The 16,753-nt window shown below is 58.5% G+C and overlaps 2 protein-coding genes across 3 annotated transcripts in view; one reads left to right on the forward strand and one right to left on the reverse strand.

The window, feature by feature from the left end:
* The window catches only part of Agpat2 (1-acylglycerol-3-phosphate O-acyltransferase 2), a 31,696-nt gene extending 22,304 nt beyond the window's left edge, over positions 1–9,392 (reverse strand). Inside the window, exons 1-3 of one of the 2 annotated variants that reach the window (XM_078048767.1) lie at positions 9,297–9,392; positions 5,118–5,190; positions 4,459–4,719 (exon numbers count right to left, since the gene is read on the reverse strand). The gene's annotated coding sequence lies outside the window, so the exon portion shown is untranslated. The remainder of the gene's footprint in view (positions 1–4,458; positions 4,720–5,117; positions 5,191–9,296) is intronic. The other variant, XM_078048768.1, reaches the window with a different exon arrangement.
* On the forward strand, positions 9,101–16,524 carry Dipk1b (divergent protein kinase domain 1B). The gene is made up of 5 exons (XM_078048759.1): positions 9,101–9,332; positions 12,155–12,289; positions 14,608–14,715; positions 14,804–14,980; positions 15,427–16,524. The coding sequence occupies exons 1-5, from the start codon at positions 9,270–9,272 to the stop codon at positions 16,234–16,236; spliced, it is 1,293 nt and encodes a 430-aa protein (XP_077904885.1). The 5' UTR covers positions 9,101–9,269; the 3' UTR covers positions 16,237–16,524.
* Positions 16,525–16,753: the final 229 nt, after the last annotated feature.

The raw sequence follows: 16,753 nt of genomic DNA on the forward strand, positions 1-16,753 counted from the left end.
GAGCCTGTGGGAAGAGGACTAAGCCCTGGCCTGGGAGCAAGGGGAGAGTACTGAGCCCTGGGCGTGAAGACCTCTGGGAGCCTGTGGGGAGAGGACTGATCCCTGGGTGTGAAAACCTCCTGGAGCCTGGGGGAGAGGACGGAGCCCTGGGTGTGAAGAACTCTGGGAGCCAGGGGGAGTGAACTAAGCCCTGGGTGTGAAGAACTCTGGGAGCCAGGGGGAGTGAACTGAGCCCTGAGTGTGAAGACCTCTGGGAGCCAGGGGGAGTGAACTGAGCCCTGGGTGTGAAGAACTCTGGGAGCCAGGGGGAGTGAACTGAGCCCTGGGTGTGAAGAACTCTGGGAGCCAGGGGGAGTGAACTGAGCCCTGGGTGTGAAGAACTCTGGGAGCCTGTGGGTAGAGGACTGAGCCCCGGCCTGGGAGTTTAGGGGAGAGGACTGAGCCCTGGATGTGAAGACCTTTGGGAGCCTGCAGGAAGAGGACTGAGCCCTGGGTGTGAAGACCTCTGGGAGCCCAGGGGAGAAGACTGAGCCCTCGTTGTGAAGACCTCTGGGAGCGTGAGGGAGAGTACTGAGCCCTAGGTGTAAAGACCTCTGGGAGCCTGCAGGGAGAGGACTGAGCCCTGCAACTGAAGAACTCTGGGAGGCTGGTGGATAGGATTGAGCCCTGGGTGTAAAGACCTCTGGGAGCACGGGGGAGAGGAATGAGCCCTGGGTGTGAAGACCTTTGGGAGCCTGTGGGGAGAGGACTGAGCCCTGGCCTGGGAGCCTGGGGGAGAGGACTGAGCCTTGTGTGTGAAGACCTCTGGAAGCCCAGGGGAGAGGACTGAGCCTTGGGTGTGAAGACCTCTGGGAGCATGGGGGAGAGGACTGAGCCTTGGGTGTAAAGACCTCTGGGAACCTGGGGGAGAGGACTGAGCCTTGGGTGTGAAGACTTCTGGGAGCATGGGGGAGAGGACTGAGCCTTGGACTGGGAGCCTGGGAGAGAGGACTGAGCCTTGGGTGTGAAGACCTCTGGGAGCATGGGGTAGAGGACTCAGCCTTGGGTGTGAAGACCTCTGTGAGCCTGGGGGGAGAGGACTGAGCCCTGGCCTGGGAGCCTGTGGAGAGGACTGAGCCCTAGGTGTGAAGACCTCTGAGAGCCCAGGGGAGAAGACTGAGCACTGGGTCTGAAGACCTCCAGGAGCCTGGGGGAGAGGACGAAGTCCTGGGTGTGAAGACCTCTGGGAGCCTGCGGGGAGAGGACTGAGCCCTGGCCTGGGAGCAAGGGGAGAGGACTGAGCCCTGGGCGTGAAGACCTCTGGGAGCCCAGGGGAGAGGACTGAGCCTTGGGTGTGAAGAACTCTGGGAGCCAGGGGGAGTGGACTGAGCCCTGGGTGTGAAGACCTCTGGGAGCCTGTGGGGAAAGGACTGAGCCCCGGCCTGGGAGCTTAAGGGAGAGGACTGAGCCCTGGGTGTGAAGACCTTTGGGAGCCTGGGGGAGAGGACTGAGCCCTAGATGTGAAGACCTCTGGAAGCCTGGGGGAGAGGACTGAGCTCTGGGTGTGAAGACCTCTGGGAGCCCAAGGGATAGGACTGAGTCCTGGGTATGAAGACCTCTGTGAGCCTGGGGGAGAGGACTGAGCCCTGAGTGTGAAGACCTCTGGGAGCCTGGGGGAGAGGAATGAACCCTGAGTGTGAAGACTTCTGGGAGACTGCAGGGAGAGGACTGAGCCCTGGTCTTGGAGCCTGGGGGAGAGGACTGAGCCCTGGGTGTGAAGACCTCTGGGAACCTGCGGGGAGAGGACTCTGCCCTGGCCTGGGAGCCTGTGGGAGAGTACTGAACCCTGGGTGTGAAGACCTCTGAGAGCCTGCAGGTAGAGGACTAAGCCCTGTGACTGAAGAACTCTGGAAGCCAGGGGCAGAGGACTGAGCCCTGGGTGTGAAGACCTCTGGGAGCCTGGGGGAGAGCACTGAGCCCTGGGTGTGAAGACCTCTGGGAGCCTGGGGGAGAGGACTGAGCCCTGGGTGTGAAGACCTCTGAGAGCCTGGGGGGAGAGGACTGAGCCCTGGCCTGGGAGCCTGGGCGAGAGGAATAAGTCCTGAGTGTGAAGACCTCTGGGAGTCCAGGAGAGAGGACTGAGCCCTGGCCTTGGAGCTTGGGGGAGAGGACTGAGCCCTGGGTGTGAAGACCTCTGGGAGCCCAGGGGAGAGGACTGAGCCCTGGGTGTGAAGAACTCTGGGAGGCCAGGGGTGAGGACTGAGCCCTGGGTGTGAAGACCTCTGGGAGCCCAGGGGAGAGGACTGAGCCCTTGGTGTGAAGACCTCTGGGAACCTGAGGGAGAGGACTGAGCCCTGAGTGTGAAGACCTCTGGGAGCCCAGGGGAGAGGACTGAGCCCTTGGTGTGAAGACCTCTGGGAACCTGAGGGAGAGGACTGAGCCCTGGTGTGGAGACCTCTGGGAGCCTGTGGAAAGACGACTCTGCCCTGGCCTGGGAGCCTGGGGGAGAGTACTTAATCTTGGGTGTGAAGTCCTCTGGGAGCCTGCAAGGAAAGGACTAAGCCCTGTGACTAAAGAACTCTGGGAGCCCGGGGGAGAGGACTGAGCCCTGGGTTTGAAGTCCTCTGGGAGCCTGGGGGAGAGGTCTGAGCCTTGACCTGGGAGCCCAGGGAAGAGGACTGAGCCCTTGTTTGAAGACCTCTGGAAACCTGGGGGAGAGGACTGAGCCCTGGGTGTGAAGACCTCTGGGAGCCCGGGGGAGAGAACTGATCCCTGGGTTTGAAGACCTCTGTGATTCTGCGGGGAGAAGACTGAGCCCTGTCCTGGGAGCCTGCAGGAGAGGACTGAGCCCTGGTGTGAAGAACTCTGGGAGCCCGGGGGGAGAGGACTGAGCCTTGGTGTGAAGACCTCTGGGAGCCCCGGGGGAGAGGACTGAGCCTTGGTGTGAAGACCTCTGGAAGTCTGGGGGAGAGGACTGAACCCTGGGTGTGAAGTCCTATGGGAGCCTGGGGCAGAGGACTGAGCCCTGTGTGTGAAGACCTCTGGGAGCCCAGGGGAGAGGACTGAGCCCTGGGTTTGAAGACCTCTGTGATCCTGCGGGGAGAGGACTGAGCCCTGTCCTGGGAGCCTGCGAGAGAGGACTAAGCCCTGGTGTGAAGACCTCTGTGATCCTGCGGGGAGAGGACTGAGCCCTGGCCTGGGAGCCTGCGAGAGAGGACTGAGCCCTGGTGTGAAGACCTCTGGGAGCCCAGGGGAGAGGACTGAGCCCTGGTGTGAAGAACTCTGGGAGCCCCGGGGGAAAGGACTGGTCCCTGGTGTGAAGACCTCTGGGAGCCCCGGGGGAGAGGACTGAGCCTTGGTGTGAAGACCTCTGGAAGTCTGGGGGAGAGGACTGAACCCTGGGTGTGAAGTCCTATGGGAGCCTGGGGCAGAGGACTGAGCCCTGGTGTGAAGACCTCTGGGAGCCCAGGGGAGAGGACTGAGCCCTGGTGTAAAGACCTCTGGGAGCCCAGGGGAGAGGCCTGAGCCCTGGGTTTGAAGACCTCTGGGAGCCTGGGGGAGAGGACTGAGCCTTGGTGTGAAGACCTCTGGAAGTCTGGGATAAAAGACTGAGCCCTGGGTGTGAAGACCTCTGGGATCCTGGGGCAGAGGACTGAGCCCTGTGTGTAAAGACCTGGGAGCCCATGGGAGAGGACTGAGCCCTGGCCTGGGAGCCTTTGGGGAGAAGACTGAACCCTGTGTGTGAAGGCGGGTGGGAGCTCCTCAGAGGTCAGATGCAAGCCCATTGGGGTGCATGCCAAATCCCAGCATTATAGGTTGGATCCGGAAAGTTCCCTGGGAAGCTCCCATGTTGGAAGCATGGTCTACAGAGTAGTGAGGGTCAGAGGTGGGGCTTAGAGCAACTAGAATGGTGACCTCCTCAGCAGATCCATCCATTGATGGATTATACTTTGAATGGACTCACTGAGAAGTGACTGCAGGTTGGTGGGGCATGGGTGGAAAAGGTGGGTCACTGGAGCATGCCCTTGGCAATTATATCTTGTCCTCTCCTTTTCCCTCCCCCTCTCCCTCCATTCATTTTTCTCTCTTCCTCTATCTCTCCCCCTCTCCCTTCCTCCTTCCCTCCCTCTCCTTCCCTCTCCCTTCCTTTTCTCTCTCTCCTCCCTCTCCCTCCTTCCTCCCTTCCTCTCTCCCTCTCCCTTCCTCCCTCCCTCTCTCCCTCTCCCTCCCTCCCTCTCCCTCCTTCCTCCCTCCCTCTCTTCTCCCTCCCTGTCTCCCTCTCCCTCCCTCCCTCTCTCTTTCTCCCTCCCTCTCCCTCCTTCCTCCCTCCTTCCTCCCTCTCCCTCCTTCCTCCCTCCCTCTCCCTCCTTCTTCCCTCCCTCTCTCCCTCTCCCTCCCTCTCTCCCTCCTACCCTCTGTGATCACTGGCGTCCTGAGCTGCCCTCCCCAGGGCCCTTCTGCCATGATGCTCGGCCTCACCTCAGGCCCACAGCTATGGAGTCAGCCCACAGAGGCCTGAATCCTGAAATCATAAGCCCCAAATATGCTTTTCTTCCTCCAAGTTGTTCTTGTCAGGCATTTTGGTCACAGTGACAAAAAGCTGATTAACACATCCAGTGGAGAGAGGATGGCAAGTCCCAGGCCAGGCTGGGCAACTTAGCAAGACCCCGTCTCAAGGTGAAAAAGTAAAAAGCGGGCGGGGCTGCGGCTCAGTAGTAAAGTACCCCCAAGTTCAATCACCTAGATAAACAAATAAAGAATTACTTTAGAATCTAGCTATTCCAATTTGGAGTATAAAATAAAAAAGATCTGAATTCCCAGACAGATACACATTCATCCAGGCTTAAAGCAGCTGGAAGGTGGAAGCATCCCAAGTGTCATGGATGGAGGGTGGAGAGGCAAACATGGCTTAAACACAGTGGAGTGATATTCAGCCTTAAGAAGCAAGGGAATTCTGGTGGCAAGGTGTGTGGAGCACACAGGTATCCCAGTAACTCGGGAGGCCGAGGCAGAAGGATTACAAGTTTGAAGCCAGTCTCAGAAATTGAGTGAGGCCCTAGGTAACTTAGTGAGTCTCTGTCTCAGTGTTAAAAATAAAAAGGGGGGCTGGGGCTGGCATTCAGTGGTAGAGCATTTACCTTGTATGTGTGAGGTCCTGGGTTAAATCCTCAGCAACACATAAAAATAAATAAATAAGGATGCTGCGTCCACCTACAAGTAAAACACAAATATTAAAAATAAATAAATGAATAGGGATGGGGATGTGACTCAGTGATAAGCCCCACTAGGTTCAATCCCCAGTGCTGCAAAATAAATAAATAAATAAAATTTTAGGGGCTGGGGATGTGGCTCAAGCGGTAGCGCGCTCGCCTGGCATGCGTGCGGCCCGGGTTCGATCCTCAGCACCACATACCAACAAAGATGTTGTGTCCGCCGAGAACTAAAAAGTAAATATTAAAAAAAAATTCTCTCTCTCTCTCCTCTCTCTCTCCTCTCTCAAAATGAAATAAATTTTTAAAAAAATAAAGTATGTTTTAAAAATAAATAAATAAATAAATAAAATTTTAGTTAGTCGAGCTGCTGCAGGACTGCAGCCACTGGGGAGGCTGAGGTAGGAGGATGGCAAGTTCAAGTCCTGTCTGAGCAATGTAGCGAGACCCTGTCTCAAAATAAAATTGAATAAAAAGGGCTGAGGATGCAGCCAGTAGCACAGTACTTGCCTAACATGTGAGGCCCTGGATTCAACCCTAGCACTGCAAAAAACCCCGGGACATTCTGATACCTTCTGCTACCTGGATGACCCTGAGGACACTGTGCTTGAAGAAGCAAAGGTGAAGGGGACAGTGCTGTGGGATCCCACATCCATGAAGTCCCCAGGGTCACCAAACACAGAGGTGGAGTGGTGGATGCAAGGAGCTGGGCAGGGGCTGGAAATGTGCTTATGAGGAAAGGAGAGAATCCTGTGGGTGGACGGAGGTGCTGGCCAACACCACTGAACAGTGGACCTGGGAAGAGCTAAAACAGAAATTTTATGTTATATTTATTTTACCCCAATGGGAAAAAAAGAAAAGGCTGTTCTGATCTGCATTTGATGGCCTTCCCTATAATCAATTATTGCAAGTGGGACTCATCAATCAATGAGTCGAAAAGGCAGCGGCAGCTATAGACATTTCCAGGGGCTCAGAGTGCCTCCCCAACACTGGCCACAGGGGAAGGGGGGAGACCCGCCGACGCCTCAGCCCACGGCCAGCCCGGCCTCACCCACAGCAGACGGCTGGCATCACATGCCCTTGCCCCACGCTATGAGGACTCTCTGCCCACCAGAACCAAGTCCATCTGCTCCACCTGAGCTGATGAGAAGGAAATGAGGTCATTCAAGGGCCAAGCCCTGAAAAATGGGGGGGGGGCTAGCCCCTCCCCAAAAAAGGCCATCCCAGGGAACTCAGGACTGAGAAAGGGCTTCCATGGAGAGGGAAAGGAGGTGCGGCATAAGGGTAGGAGGACCACGTGCTCCTTAGGGTTTTTCTCTGTCTTTTCCTGGTTGTAACATAGCAACTGATCTTGACCTCCTGGGGCTAGGTTTTGTAATTTTTTTCTTGTGGTTCTGGGGATTGAACACAGGAGTGTTCTACTGAGCTATATTGTTTCTTATTTTGAAATATGGTCTTTGCTAAATTGCCCAGGCTGGCCTCAAACTTGTAATCCTCCTGCCTCAGGCTCCTGCAGCTTGGATTACAGGTGTGGCCACAGCACCTGACTATTTCCTATAATTATTTTTTAAAATATTTTTGTATTTGTAGATGAACAGCATGCCTTTTATTTTTTTATGCAGTGCTAAGGATCAAACCCAGTGCCTCACATATGCTAGACAAGCCCTCTGCCACTGAACTACAGCCCCAGCCCTAGTTCCTATAATTCTTCAGAGAAACATTACTTTTCTGCAAGTTAAGCCTCACAGTAATTCACATACTTTGTGTTAACTGGTGCACAGGAGTAGAGAATATGGAGGGTGTTCACATTCTGATGTTATCTGAATGTCACCAGATGTTCTGGGTCCTGTAGACCTAAAGAAAGACTATGCAGCTGCTAACATTGCAGTCATTTAGGTGCCACTTTTCAGAGTGCTGGGCAAAGGGAGGGGAAGCAACTCTGCTAAGGACAGCTTGCAAAGGAGTGGCCACTGTTCCACAGTCTCAGTCTAACCTCAAAGAAACACCAGGTAAACTCAGATGGAGGGACCTTCTGCAGGATAACTAGCCTGTGAGCTTCAAGGACATTGAGGTCATGGAACATTAAGAAAGACAATGGTGCTGGGGATGCAGCTCAGTGGTAGAGTGTGTGCTTAGTATGAATCAGGATTTGACACCTGGCACCACAGATAAACAGACTTAGATTCAGGAGACACTCTTAAATAAAAATTACAGGAGGCCATTGTTTTGGACTGGGGTCTTGCACTGGGCTGCAACAGGCCAGAGGTCCACACATGCCACCAGATGGAAACTAAGCGGTTTATATGACCTTCCAGGAAATCAAATTTTTTACACAATTTTCCCAAATAGGCCATTTTTCTTCTGCATGATAACCAAGTTCCCTGTTTTTATCCTTAATCCCCCCCCAAAAAGTGACCTGAAATAACCCTAAATTAACTAACCAGTTATTTTTCTATTGTTCTATTCCCTGTCCCCACCTATAAGGAAAGCAGCTTTGAAACAAGCAACCCACTCTGTCTGTGTTTCTGCTTTCTTCAGCCTTTCTCTATCTATAAAACCAACTCACCAAACACTTGTTCAATTGTTGGTCCTATATTGCAAACGAAGCCAGCTAGGACGGACTTTCAGCTAAATTTGTTGTAATGTGCCTTTTTTTTAATACATTTATTTTGTTTATTTATTTTTATATGGTGCTGAGGGTTGAACCCAGGACCTTGCACATGCTAGGTGAGCGTCTACCGCTGAGCCACAACCCCAGTCCCAGTAATGTGCCTCTTGAGGATGCTTTGCAAAGCGGAGCTAGGGTGGGAACCTCTGCATTCAGGAGCAAGCGCAAATGGCGACCACCGGCCTCACTGCGGGGCACGCCCACCAGCACACCTAGGAAGGAAAGACTTCTGTACTGGGGACCGGGCCTCAGACACGTTAGTAAGCACTCCACCTCCACCTCGGAGCTACACCCCCGATCCTTTTCAAATTTCATTTTGCACAGGATCTGGCTAAATTATTGCCCAAGCTGGCCTGGCACTCGCCATCCTCCCGTCTAAAGCCTCCCTGTAGCTGGCTAAAAATTTAAACCTACAATACCAAGTGCGGGTGAGGACGCGGGGCAGCGGAGGGGCTGCAGGACGGTGCAGCCTGGGGGAGGCTTTCCGGCAGCTGCCTGTGAAGTCGAACAAACCTTCATGATCCAGCCAGCAAAGTCCTCCCGGGTCAGCCATCGGAAATGAAAACGTGTTAAGTTCACTGCAGCCCCGTCCTAACTACTCCTAACGCTAATCGACCCAAACACCCTCCAAAAAGTGAGATGTGCGTGTCTTGGGCCACGCACCAGTACTCAGAAAGGACTGACTCATGTGCACGTCGCCGAGACACCGAGGCTGAGCGCTGCCATTCCACAACGCGGGGTCCAGAGACTGCAGTGCTGCCAGGGGCTGGGCGGGCGACTGTGGTAGGAGACGCTCAGTACCCGAAAGCGGCGGGGGCCGCACAGCCGCGTCTGCAAACAGCTTGCGCGTAAAAACGGAGACTTTGACCGAATGTGGAGCAATTCTTTAACACAAGGGGAAACGCGCAAGCGCTGCCCACCGCCTGGGCGGGTCCTCTGCGCGGCACCTGTCCACCACACCTCACCCTGTGCTCTATCGACGGTGGTCGGGCCGACCAGACCGCGGACCAGCGGGCAGGGCGGCCGGGGAGCCAGGGGCCGGAGGCAGGGCGTGTGCCGCCCCGGCCCCCCTTCGCGCGCCCCTCCCTCCCCTCCCCCGCGCTTCCCGCCCCTCCCCACCTCCTTCCCCAGCGCGCCCTCTCCACGCGCGCCCCTTCCCCGGCCCGGCCCCCGCGCGCACCCTCCGCGCGCGCCCCGCCCCTGCCTCCTCCCGCCCGCGTCCCGCCCCCGCCCACCCTCCCTCTGGTGCGCGCAGCGGTCGGCCGTCAGGAAGGCGCGCACCCTCGCCTTTAACGCGGGCCGGGGGCGCGCGGCCCGCATGGCGAGCGAGCGGCGGCCGTGGCGGGCCGGGCCGGGCCGGGGCTGAGGCCGAGCCGAGCCGCGGGGCCGCGCAGCCCCGGCCGGCGCCCATCATGAGGCGGCTGCGGCGCCTGACGCACCTGGTGCTCCTCTGCCACTTCTCCAAGGGCCTGCAGGTAAGCGGCCGGCCTGGCCGCGGGAGCGCGGCGTCCAGCCCCGTGGGCCGCGCGCTGGGACGGCGGGGACCGGGCTGGGGGAGGGGCTTGGCGAGGACGGGCAGAGGAGGGGCGCGGGGAGAGGGGCAGGGGCGCCGCGGGTGCTCCCCAGGCCTAGGGCCGCGAGTCCTTCCCTTTTTTCACCACTTAAAAAATACGATTTGTTTTTCTCTGTAGCAGACTTGGATACATAGGGACGCCCCAGAAAGGATGTCCCTATTCCCTCTAGGCCAGGGCCCGGGTCCTGACCCCCTGTGACCTTGGACAAGTCACCATTCCCTCCAGAGCCGGGCTCCTGTCTTCAGGAGAGGCCCAGGCTGCTGGGCATTCCGCTGCTGGGACCCTCTCCCCTTCTGCTTTGGGAAGATCTGGGTCAGGTCCTGTCCATCTCAAATCATCTGGGCCCGCCTTCTGGCCACCAGCCCCCATCCCACCTCTAGTTCCCCAGCGCCTGGGTCAGGAATCCTGGTCAGACCTTACATATCTTCCGCTTCCAGGGCAGCTCTGGGTCAGGGCTGGGGGGCCTTGCCAGGTTTTGCCCTTGGCCCTATTGCCTTAGGAGTGTGGTGGGGGCTGAGCAGTCTAAGGACTGTCTGCTAAGCCAGGAGGTGGGGTGTGCACTGCCCCATCCTGAGGGACCGGGTCGGCTCCCAGGGTCAGGAGAGGGCTTTGGTCAAAGCTGGGTTGGTCTGGCTCAAGGGGAGAACCCTGATCTGACCCCATCCTGCCATTCCATAGTTGGACATGCACAGAGCCTCAGTTTCCCCTCCTGTGGAACACCCCTCTGGGTTGGTGGTGAGGAGCCGCTGGCACATGATTTAGACTTGCCAGGCTGGGGTCATTGTGCTGTTACTGTCCCTGCAGTGACCCTTCCTACTCTCCACGTGGCCCCACAAGGAGCTGGACCTTCCTGCCCCTGCGAAGCTCTGGCCCAGTTCTGCAGGGTGGGGGTGTCCTCCATACTCAAGCTTGCCCCTCCCCAACCCCAGGAGCCTGGGTGGGCTGGGGAGCAGCTGCTTGGGGTTCACGGAGGAGTGAGACCTTCTCTGCACCTGGGATTTGCAGGAGGTTCAGGATGACCCTGGGAAGGAGCCCATATAGGAACTAGCTGGGTGAGGATGGCCCCTGGAGGGACCCTCTGGGCAAAGGCCTGGAGCCCTGGTGGAGTCGGGCTAGGGTGGGGTGGGCTTGGTGGGCAGGCTGTTGGTACTCTGTCAGTTTGTCCAACTTGGGTCTGCCCTTGCATTTTGCACTGGCCAGGGCCTATCCCCCTCTGACTGTTCCCCTAGGGCCCGGCCCATTTAGACACCGCTATATTCAGCCCTGCTGGGACTGATTACCCAGCCGGAAGTCCTCCGACCTTGTCCAGCGTCAGCAGCACACACACATACACACACCGTTTCTCTGCTTTCCTGTTTTCTGTTATGGACAGACCTGACGGAAACAGACGCAGGGCCTGGGTAGAACAAGCTGCCGAGGCCCAACCTGGTTAAGGACCAGCTGAGTGGCATCTGCTCTGCGCAGGCCCCACGCCCTGCTGCTTTTCACTGACTACTGAGGCTCTGCATGCTCAGCAGCCCCAGGGTCTGTCTGCTGCAGGTCCTTCAGTGTGTGGATGCCAGGGAAGGAGGGGCGCCCAGCTGCCCTGCTGGGCCCTGTTCTCAGAGTATCTGGTGGCCCTGGATCATGGGCCAGCCAGGAGCTAACCAGAGGGTCTTGGTAGCCATGGGAGGTGCTCTGTGCCAGCAGGGGCCTCCTTAGGGGTGGCTGATCTCTAAGCCTGGCCCTCCTGCCCTCCTTGCCTGGGCCAGGCTCTGTGGCTGATCCCTTGCATGGGACAAGCTGCCTGGTAATCCAGCATCCCCCACAAGGGCTATGATTTGCCAGGTTGGCAGGGGTTGGGGGCAAGGGAGGTGACATCCAGCTGTCCCAGGTTGTCACCCTTGGAAATCTTGCTTGAGCCTGGTGGGAGCCAGTGCCCAAGAACCCTGACGAGGAGCTCTGGGCCCCCCATACCCTGTGTTCGGACCTGTCAGTTGGGGAAACGGAGGCAAGGGGCTGAAGGTGACAGGATGACCTGGAGCCCTTCACAAAATCATAGTTCCCAGGCCCACCCTGAGGGATCAGGGGCTGCCTCCCTGCTTTTTAAAATCTGTGGTAAATACCCATGGCATGAAGTGTGCCACCTCGACCGTTTCCAAGAGGGCACTATTCACCTTGCAGCAGGCCTCAGACCTCCCTGCTTGAGGCCGAGGGGTCCCTTGTGACAGGCCACTCATTGCTTGTCCATCATCCTTTCTGGACACGTGGGCTGTTGTGCTGAGTCTGTGACCTCCCAGGTGCAGCTGGGTCATGTCCTGGGGTCCTGTCCTCTAGTCCCAGTTCTCCCGCTGGCCCTGACTTTCCCCAGTGTGCCCCGAGGTGGGTGAACAACCCCTGCCCGGCAGGGGCAGCCACCAGACCACCTTGTGGAGGTGAAAATGTCATGAGATGAGAGAAGACAGGAGGGAGTTTCTAAGAGGTCTCTTTATTCAGCAAAAACTGGTTTACTGCCCACAAGGGGCCCCAGCTGAAGACCCTGGTGTGCCCAACATGGGGGTTGTTGAGGGAGCAGCTGGGAACACCTGGTGGGGGCGCTGATCGGTGGTTCCTGAAGCTGCAGGGTGGGTATGGGCCTGAGTGATGGGTCTGGAGGCCAGGAAAGGGCTGAAAGGGTCCAGACTTTCCAGTTTGGGCCCCTGCAGGGCCTGGGTGGGGCGCTTCCTCACTCTGCCTCCCTGCAGGGCCGGCTGCCAGGCCTCAGGGTCAAGTATGTCTTGCTGGTCTGGCTGGGCATCTTCGCGGGCAGCTGGATGGTGTACCTGCACTACTCGTCCTACTCCGAGCTCTGCCGCGGCCACGTCTGCCAGGTGGTGATCGTAAGTGTCAGCCAGGCGGGGACTTCACTGTTGGCCAGGGCGTGGGCCACTTGGAGACCTGGCAGGAGGCTGTTATCTGAGGCAGGCTCTGCTGGGGGCCAGAGGAGGGAGTGGGGAGATGTCATTAGGCTGCCACAGGTAGGTCTGGTGACCAGAGCAGTCAGCCAGGATGGACTGAGGGGTGGGCATCTTAGCAGGGAGTGGGCTGCAGGTGAACTACATGCACAGGAGCGTGAGCAGGATGAGCCAGCATGTCTCCACACCTCTGGTGCATGGTTGGCAAGGGGAGATGTCCCCAAGGCGGAGCCCTGCTTCTCTGAAGCCTGTCCCAATGTGGCCACCTTGCCACACCTTCCAGGGAGGCTGTCTCCCTCCACCTGCTGCCTCTGCCTTGGCCAAGTGCCAGGCTCTCGGCTTGCAGGTACTGAACATTGGCCCATTACGCAGATGGGGAAACTGAGGCTGAGGGAGTATGGGGACTTGCCCAGGGGACCTGAGGAAGTGTGAACACACTGCTCACCTGTGCAACGCCCCCAACCCAGGTGAAGTACACGGGAGGTACCTGAGACCCGAGAACCCCGACCCAACCTGGTGCTAGGTGGCCAGCAGGCTCTTCCCTGACCCTAATCTAACCCGGTTGTTGTGTGCTGAGGGCAGAGCGGCCTCTGGGTCTGTAGCTCTGTGGGGTTCTGGACTTGCACTAGTGCTGATGGGGGCCGTCAGGAGACCCCTGGGAAGGGCCTGCACACGGCGTAGTGGAATGGGGGCGTCTGGCATCCCTTTCCCTCTTCCCCATCGGTTAGGAGCTGTCACTTCATGCTGCCACAGGGGCAGGCTCACAGGACTGAACCCGCTGCTCTGGGTCGGCCCAGCTCTTCTCGTCCACCCTTGGACTGCTGCCTTCAGCCCCTCCCTCCTGCCCTCCCTCCAGCCTGGCTCGGCAAGCCCCGGGCTCCATGGCAACCAGTGATGTACATCCAGGAATTCACCCCACACTGCAACAGCCAGCACCCGCCCTGGGCTTTGAGGGGCTGCTAGGTCTGTCCAGCCTGGGGGTGGGGCCTCCCTGGGCCATTGGCTACCGCAGGGCCTGGCAAGGGCCCAGGGCAGCAGGAAAGACAGGGTGGGGAATCATGGTGGGGCTCCAGGGTGCTGTTTTCTGGGCTGATCGTGGCCTGTGGCTCTGAGGATGACCATCAGTTGGAGCAGAGAGGGGCTGAGCGTGTCCCCCCAAGACAGGGTTGCCATGGAGTAGCATGAGCCTTGCTCTGTGCTGCACCTGGGGCAGGACAGTGAAGCCGGGTCCTCACGCATCAGCCCATAGGGAGGGCTCCTAGGATGGAAAGAGACCTGGACCAGGAGGAAATGGACAGCTGCTTCTGATGCTGGGAGCCTCACCCGGTTCTTCCAGGAATGGGTTGATAACGGTTTGAAGTGGTCACACCTATCATCCCAGCAATTGAGGAGGCTGGGGCAGGAGGATTGCAAGTTTGAGACCAGCCTCAGCAACTTAGCAAGAGCCTGTCTCAAAATAACTAACAGAAAATTAAAAAGGGATGGGTGAGGGCTGGGGTTTTGGCTTGGTGGTAGAGCACTCACTTAGCACGTGTGGGGCCCTGGGTTCGATCCTCAGCACCACATAAAAATGAATAAAGGTATAAAAATATTTTTAAAGCGGGATGGGGTGTAGCTCAGTGGTATTCCCCAGCATGAATAAATACTTACCTAGTTTTAAGGAGTTAAAGGAAGCAGCAGCAAAGTCTGAGGTGAGGGAGGACGTCGGGCTGTCTGGCATCTTGGAGTGGGCTGCTGGGCCTGAAGATCTAGATGTCCAGTGTCTGGCAGCAGCGTCACTGTTTCCCTGTCACGGGAATCAGGACAGTGGGGACTAGACGGGTCAGAGGGTGACTGCTCGCAGCAGAAGGCCCACCGCAGCAGCCTGCGCGTGCCCTGGGACTTGTGCTGCCTCTGGGAGGAACTGGCAGGTTTCAAACTGCAGTGTGTGCAAGGCCTTATCAGCCTGCGGGTGCCAGCCCACCAGGTGGCCAGGGACCCGTGCAGGCCAGTAGGCGAGCAGAGCCTGGGCTCAGAGTGGGCAGGGGAGCAGGTGGTGGAGGACCTACTCTGAGAACAGCACTTTGGCTTAAGAGGGGACACAGGAATCCTGGGGCAGACTGGCAGTTGTGATGGGGTCCCTCCCTGCTGTGGACCCCTGCAGGAGTGGGCATGGCTGGGCCTTGGGCCCATGGGGAGTCAGTGAGGGTGGGGGCTACCACCCTCCCTGCACCCCAGGCCACACCTGGCACCTTCCTCCTCAGTGTGACCAGTACCGCAAGGGCATCATCTCGGGCTCCATCTGCCGGGACCTGTGTGAGCTGCACAAGGTGGAGTGGAGGACCTGTCTGTCCTCGGCCCCAGGCCAGCAGGTGCTCCTGTGGGAAGGCTGGGTGGGCTGGGCCACCCCCGCAGCAGTGGGAGGGGCCTCTGCATGGAAGTTGCTGTGGCCTCATCCAGGTGTACAGCGGACTCTGGCAGGACAAGGAGGTGACCATCAAGTGTGGCATTGAGGAGGCCCTCAACTCCAAGGCCAGGTCTGAGGTGGCCCCCCGGCGGGAGCTGGTGCTGTTTGACAAGCCCACCCGGGGCACCTCCATCAAGGAGTTCCGAGAGATGACCCTCAGCTTCCTCAAGGTCAGTGGGCTCTCCTGGTGGCCACTGGCCGTGTGCTGTGGCATCCACACCTGCCATGTCTGCAAAGCCTGGAGAGGCCTAAGTGGACCCTGTGGCAGACCCCATTCCCCATCCCTGGGCAGGAGGCAGGCTGGAGAAGGGGCCTTTCCAGTGCAAATGGTAAGGGCTCAGGAAGTGGAGGACAGCATGTCCAGTATGGCAGGAGCAGGTCAGGTGTGAAGTGACTCCATTCAGCACAGCGCCCACTGCTACAAGGGGCAGCCCTGAGGGACCTCCCCCCACAGACTCATGTGGGCAGCCCGCCTGTCAGGTGCCACTGCATCCCCAGGTCAGAGGACCAACCAGAGCCTGCGTTCTGCCAGCCTGCATGAGTCCTGCATGAGGCTGTGGTCCCAACCCCAGCTCTGGGTGATGTGGTCTCCCTTCCTTTTGGTCCCCAATGCCAGGCTAACCTGGGAGACCTGCCATCCCTGCCAGCCCTAGTGGGACAGGTCCTCCTCATGGCTGATTTCAACAAAGACAGCAGGGTGTCCCTGGCGGAGGCCAAATCCGTGTGGGCCCTGCTGCAGCGCAACGAGTTCCTGCTGCTGCTGTCCCTGCAGGAGAAGGAGCATGCCTCGCGCCTGCTGGGCTGCTGTGGGGACCTCTACCTCACTGAGGGTGCCCCCCGCGGCTCCTGGCCGGCTGCGCTGCCGCCCCTATTGCGCCCACTGCTGCCCCCCGCGCTACAGAGGGCCCTGCAGCAGTGGTTCGGGCCTGCGTGGCCCTGGCGTGCCAAGATCGCCATCGGCCTGCTGGAGTTTGTGGAAGACCTCTTCCACAGCTCCTACGGGACCTTCTACATGTGTGAGACCACGCTGGCCAACGTTGGCCACACTGCCACCTACGACTTCAAGATGGCCGACCTGCAGCAAGTGGCACCTGAGGCCGCTGTTCGCCGCTTCCTGCAGGGCCGCCACTGCGAGCAGAGTGCTGACTGCACCTACGGGCGTGACTGCAGGGCCCCCTGCGACCGGCTCATGAGGCAGTGCAAGGGCGACCTCATCCAGCCCAACCTGGCCAAGGTGTGCGAGCTACTGAGGGACTACCTGCTGCCTGGCGCGCCAGCTGACCTCCGGGAGGAGCTGGGCAAGCAGTTACGCACCTGCACCACACTGAGCGGGCTGGCCAGTCAGGTGGAGGCCCACCACTCGCTGGTTCTCAGCCACCTCAAGACCCTTCTTTGGAAGAAGATCTCCAACACCAAGTACTCCTGATGCTGAGGCCCGACCACTGCCCCCTGGCCTTCCGCAGCACCTTGCACCTAGGCCACAGCTCCTGGAGCTGGCAGCACTTAGCTCTCCAGGGGTCCCAGCAGGAAGGACTCCTGGATGCCCCACTGCAAAACTGTCCCCGCCTCCCCCAGGGTTCTGGGCTCTCTGGGTCCCAGAAACCCAGACAGAACATCTCTGCTCCAGCAGTAAAGGCCAGAGCTGAGGAGCACAGGAGGGCCTTAGCCTGAGGTCCAGGAGGCTTTCTGCTCTGAATAAACGGCTCTTATGTGATGCCTGGCTGTGTGGAGTCAGGCTCCTACCAGTGCCACTCAGGGGAGGACTGGGGAGCCAGTTCCCCAGGCTGACTCCCACTCCCCAGTGGTGGTGGGAGCAGCCCTTGGATCAAAGTGTCTGTTCTAGAGCTCTTGCTGAACCTGCCTCAACACTCCTAGAGCATGGCCACAGGCCTATAAGCAATACTTTCACCACTTTCACATGTGGGAGCAAACCCAGGGTTTGC

This window comes from Ictidomys tridecemlineatus, chromosome 4 (assembly GCF_052094955.1).
Source record: "Ictidomys tridecemlineatus isolate mIctTri1 chromosome 4, mIctTri1.hap1, whole genome shotgun sequence".
Taxonomy (NCBI): Eukaryota; Metazoa; Chordata; class Mammalia; order Rodentia; family Sciuridae; genus Ictidomys; species Ictidomys tridecemlineatus.

What these genes read in the sequence shown, in the direction of transcription:
- Dipk1b (XM_078048759.1), top strand. Translation starts at nt 9,270, where the DNA reads ATGAGGCGGCTGCGGCGCCTGACGCACCTGGTGCTCCTCTGCCACTTC. An exon ending in ACTTCTCCAAGGGCCTGCAG is followed by an intron (nt 9,333 to 12,154) that starts GTAAGCGGCCGG and finishes GCCTCCCTGCAG; the next exon opens with GGCCGGCTGCCAGGCCTCAG. An exon ending in TGACCCTCAGCTTCCTCAAG is followed by an intron (nt 14,981 to 15,426) that starts GTCAGTGGGCTC and finishes CCCCAATGCCAG; the next exon opens with GCTAACCTGGGAGACCTGCC.